This window comes from Echinops telfairi, unplaced genomic scaffold (assembly GCF_000313985.2).
Source record: "Echinops telfairi isolate 266 unplaced genomic scaffold, ASM31398v2 ScPeMD7_7469;HRSCAF=8507_0, whole genome shotgun sequence".
In the NCBI taxonomy this organism is placed as follows: Eukaryota; Metazoa; Chordata; class Mammalia; order Afrosoricida; family Tenrecidae; genus Echinops; species Echinops telfairi.
In genome coordinates, this window is record NW_022111372.1 from 37,332,224 (window position 1) to 37,335,507 (window position 3,284).

Genomic DNA, 3,284 nt, shown 5'->3' on the forward strand with positions numbered 1-3,284 from the left:
TGGTTCTGTCATTGGTCATCCCCAGCCCATGTAAGGTGGGGCAGGAAGGAGGCAGTTCTGGAGAGGAAGGAAGAGAGCTTGTCTCTCTGTCTCTGCACTGTCTTCACAAGCCTCACCCGAGACACCATCCACACCCAGCAGGCTCTGCCCCACCGACCTGCAGACCAGAGGGGACAGTCCTGTGCAACCAGGTGCATGCAGATGGCCTCGTGTGGCCAGTCCTCCTGGCCAGCTGCTTGACTGCGTTCTGCTGCCACTGCCCAGCCGAGGGGGCGCAGGGCTCCCAGCAACCATCGCACATGATGGTTACAGTCAGGGGTGAAGAGAGACACACACAACAGAGTTTCAAAGACTTTGGAAAATAGATTTCAAGAGATTGCTTGGTCTTCTTGGGAACTAACATTAGGGTTATGGAATCACGTACGTTATTTGGGGGACACAATGAACAAGACACAGCAGCACGGGGTGGACATGTGTACTTTCTGGTCCCGGGTTCCCACTCAGACGACAGAACCGTCTTCATGTGTGGGTCACGTGGATCCAGGGCCCTCGAAGGAACCAGGGGTTAAAAGTATGTCAGCTCGTCATGCTTGGTCTTGTTGGTCTGGTAGTTGGACAAGGTCAGAGGCTTCTTCTCGTGAGGGAGACTCTCATGTACATTCAGGTGCATGAAGTTTTCATTGCCCACGTGGACCTGCAGGGAGAGAGTTGTCTGAGGAGCCTGACACAGCCTTGGAATGTGTTCCCGCTACAGGGAAGGCGCGCAGGCAAGCGAGCAAGGGAATGAGGGAAGGCCAGTCTGTTCAGTCTCCCACAACTACCTGGCCTTATGACAGCTCCCACCGCCCTCCTCCAGGCAGGGGAGACTACACACAGGTGACCACAGCCCAGCAGACTCAGCTGCCCACCTGATTTAGCACCTCCCCTGGCCCCCACATCCCCAAGAGCAGGTCCAAGACCCCTCCCTCACACCCCACTGAGGACCGCTCCTGTCCTGCCACCCCAGCTCTCTGAGCTGCTCTCCAGTGAGCCCCCTTCACCCTGGGAAGGAGACTCCACCTTGATGAAGTAGTTCGTCCCGGCGACCACCTGAGACTTGTACTCCACCGCCTTAAACACCTGGAATGTCTTGTTTTCTTTCTCTTCCACCTGGGCCTTTACCTGGGCAAAGGGAACAGAATGATACACAAAACTTGTGACCTCCCATCTGCCGGGGGACTTATACACCCGGAGAGCTCCTGTTTCATGTTGAATCTTATAAACCGAACTCGTATTGCCAAACCCATGACATATTTTCTGCAATAAGATTGCCCTTTATAATGGAGGCAAGGTAGTACACCGTTAGTGTGACGATGGAGTCACACACACACACACACACACACACGCACGCACGCACGCACGCACACTCACTCACACAAGGATTCATTTGTCATTTACTCCACCAAGGGTTTGTGAGCGTCAGACTGATTGCAGACAGTGTAATTTTAAGTCAGCCATGGTGACCTCTAAACAGCTTTGGTTCGTGCATCATACTGGTCACCCTTGCTCCCATATAGGCTTTAGGGGTAACTCGAGGGTCCCAGAGGGCATTGGAAGGTTAACTCCTGTTGAACTCAACGGACCCTCCGGTTCTCCAGGTTACTGTATTGAGTCTGATGCCAGGATCATTTCACGGAGCACACTACTGATCCCTGTGGCGACCTGAGAAAAGCCCGTCCACTTCACCCTCGTGACCTGTAGTGTGCAGGTGCAGGGCTGGGCCTGTGGGGAGCCCACAGCCAGACAAAGGACACCTAGGATGGGTGTAGCTGCCCACACGCTGGCCTGGGGCCTGGGGATGAGAATCCCTTCTCTGCCGCGTTTCAAGAGCAGAGGCAAGAGCAGCGACCATCGAGGTCGGGGTGAGAAAGCCCAACGCAGACAGGCTGGACAGTGGACCCTCTAAGGGACAGGAGGGGGCTCCCCATAGGTGAGGGCTCCAATTTAGCTGAGGGGAGTGAGAGGAGGGGGGGTGGGGGGGTGTCTGTGAGGAAGCTGTGAACTAACAGGTGCAGGGCGGGGCTAGTCCTATCAGAGGCTGGTGGGTGTTGGTGGGAAAATGAGGCAGACTTTGCTAGGTGTGGCTCCTACAAGCCAAAACGTGTGTTCTGGAAAAACACCTCCTTTTCAAAGGGCCGACCCCAGGGTCTGACTCACTACCCTTTCATGCCAGCTTAAAAACCCTGGAGCAATGCGGGTGGGGCGACCACAGGCCCTGGCAGGGGGTGGGTGGGTGGTGTTTCTGACCAGCAGCACAGGGAGGAGAATTAAAGGAGGAAATCACATTTCCTACTGTTCCTGCAGAGCCCTGAGTGCTCTCTGCGTTCCTTGTCCTGAGCAGCAGGGGAGAGAAGTGGTTCTGCGGGCCCATCATCGCAGACTAGGGGGATTGAAGGAAAACACTCGGTGCCTTACACGCACCGAGCCATTTAACCCTCACAACGTCCAGAAGCTGTTGCAGCAAAGACACCCCTGTCCCTGGGGAGGAAGCAGGCAGGGCGCAATCAAGGGGCAGCTGCAGGGCTGAGCCAGGCCCTGGGCTCACTCGGGTCCTGCTGAGTTTTATCATCCTGCTGTGCAAAGGCCTGAGCCCCTTCCAGGCTGATTCCCTGTTCTCCCCCAAATAATTCAGAGAAGTTACCCCGGACCGTCCGGCCTACGACGCCCTGCTTTCTGTACCTCTCTCCTGTGCTCAATGGACCCGAGTGTCCAAGGAGACTGTTCAGAACTGTCTCCCTAGTCCCAGGGGGCCGCAGCAGGCAGTGCTCACACTAGGAGCTCCTCTGGGAAGTTGGAGCTGTTCCTGGTCACTTTCTGTCGTCTCCCTTTAGGGGGAGCTCTATTCCCACTCGACTGTGGGAATAGACAGTAGATAAGCGCCCAGGCCACTCGCCCTCTCCCCGCAGCTATCAGCGCACCCTGGGACCTGCCAGGGAGGGTGCAGGTCCCCGGCGCCCAGCCTCACCTTGTCCACGATCTCTTGGATCTCCGCGGTGGCCGGCTTGGTGGCCGAGGTTCCTCCGAGCATCATCTTGGCAGCGAGAAAGGGGGCGCCTGGCGTGGAGCAGAGAAAGCGAGTGGACACAGGGTGACCCAGAGGGATGACTCTGAGGCCACCACCTGGGCCCTAAATAGGCAGGACGGTCACGTGACACACCAACAGGACTCTTCTTGTTACAGGACGCCTGGGCGTGGCCACAGTGCAGGGTGGTGACTGCAGGGACCCTGAGGGCATTCTGCCCGCC

The 3,284-nt window shown here is 56.9% G+C and overlaps 1 protein-coding gene across 1 annotated transcript; it reads right to left on the minus strand.

Moving 5' to 3' along the window:
* Window positions 1-343: 343 nt before the first annotated feature.
* On the minus strand, window positions 344-3,084 carry CSTB (cystatin B). Its single transcript, XM_004696901.2, has 3 exons — window positions 3,005-3,084; window positions 1,060-1,161; window positions 344-694 (listed from the first exon to the last, which is right to left on the minus strand). Exons 1-3 carry the CDS (start codon window positions 3,068-3,070, stop codon window positions 566-568), a joined length of 297 nt encoding a protein of 98 aa, XP_004696958.1. The 5' UTR covers window positions 3,071-3,084; the 3' UTR covers window positions 344-565.
* Between the last annotated feature and the right edge of the window lie 200 nt (window positions 3,085-3,284).

Bases quoted from the DNA above. Each gene is read 5' to 3' on its own strand.
- CSTB (XM_004696901.2), bottom strand. From the start codon at position 3,070: ATGATGCTCGGAGGAACCTCGGCCACCAAGCCGGCCACCGCGGAGATC. The intron at 1,162-3,004 runs GTGAGGCTGGGC...CCCTTTGCCCAG, and splicing joins TCCAAGAGATCGTGGACAAG to GTAAAGGCCCAGGTGGAAGA. The intron at 695-1,059 runs GTGGAGTCTCCT...CTCTCCCTGCAG, and splicing joins GGACGAACTACTTCATCAAG to GTCCACGTGGGCAATGAAAA.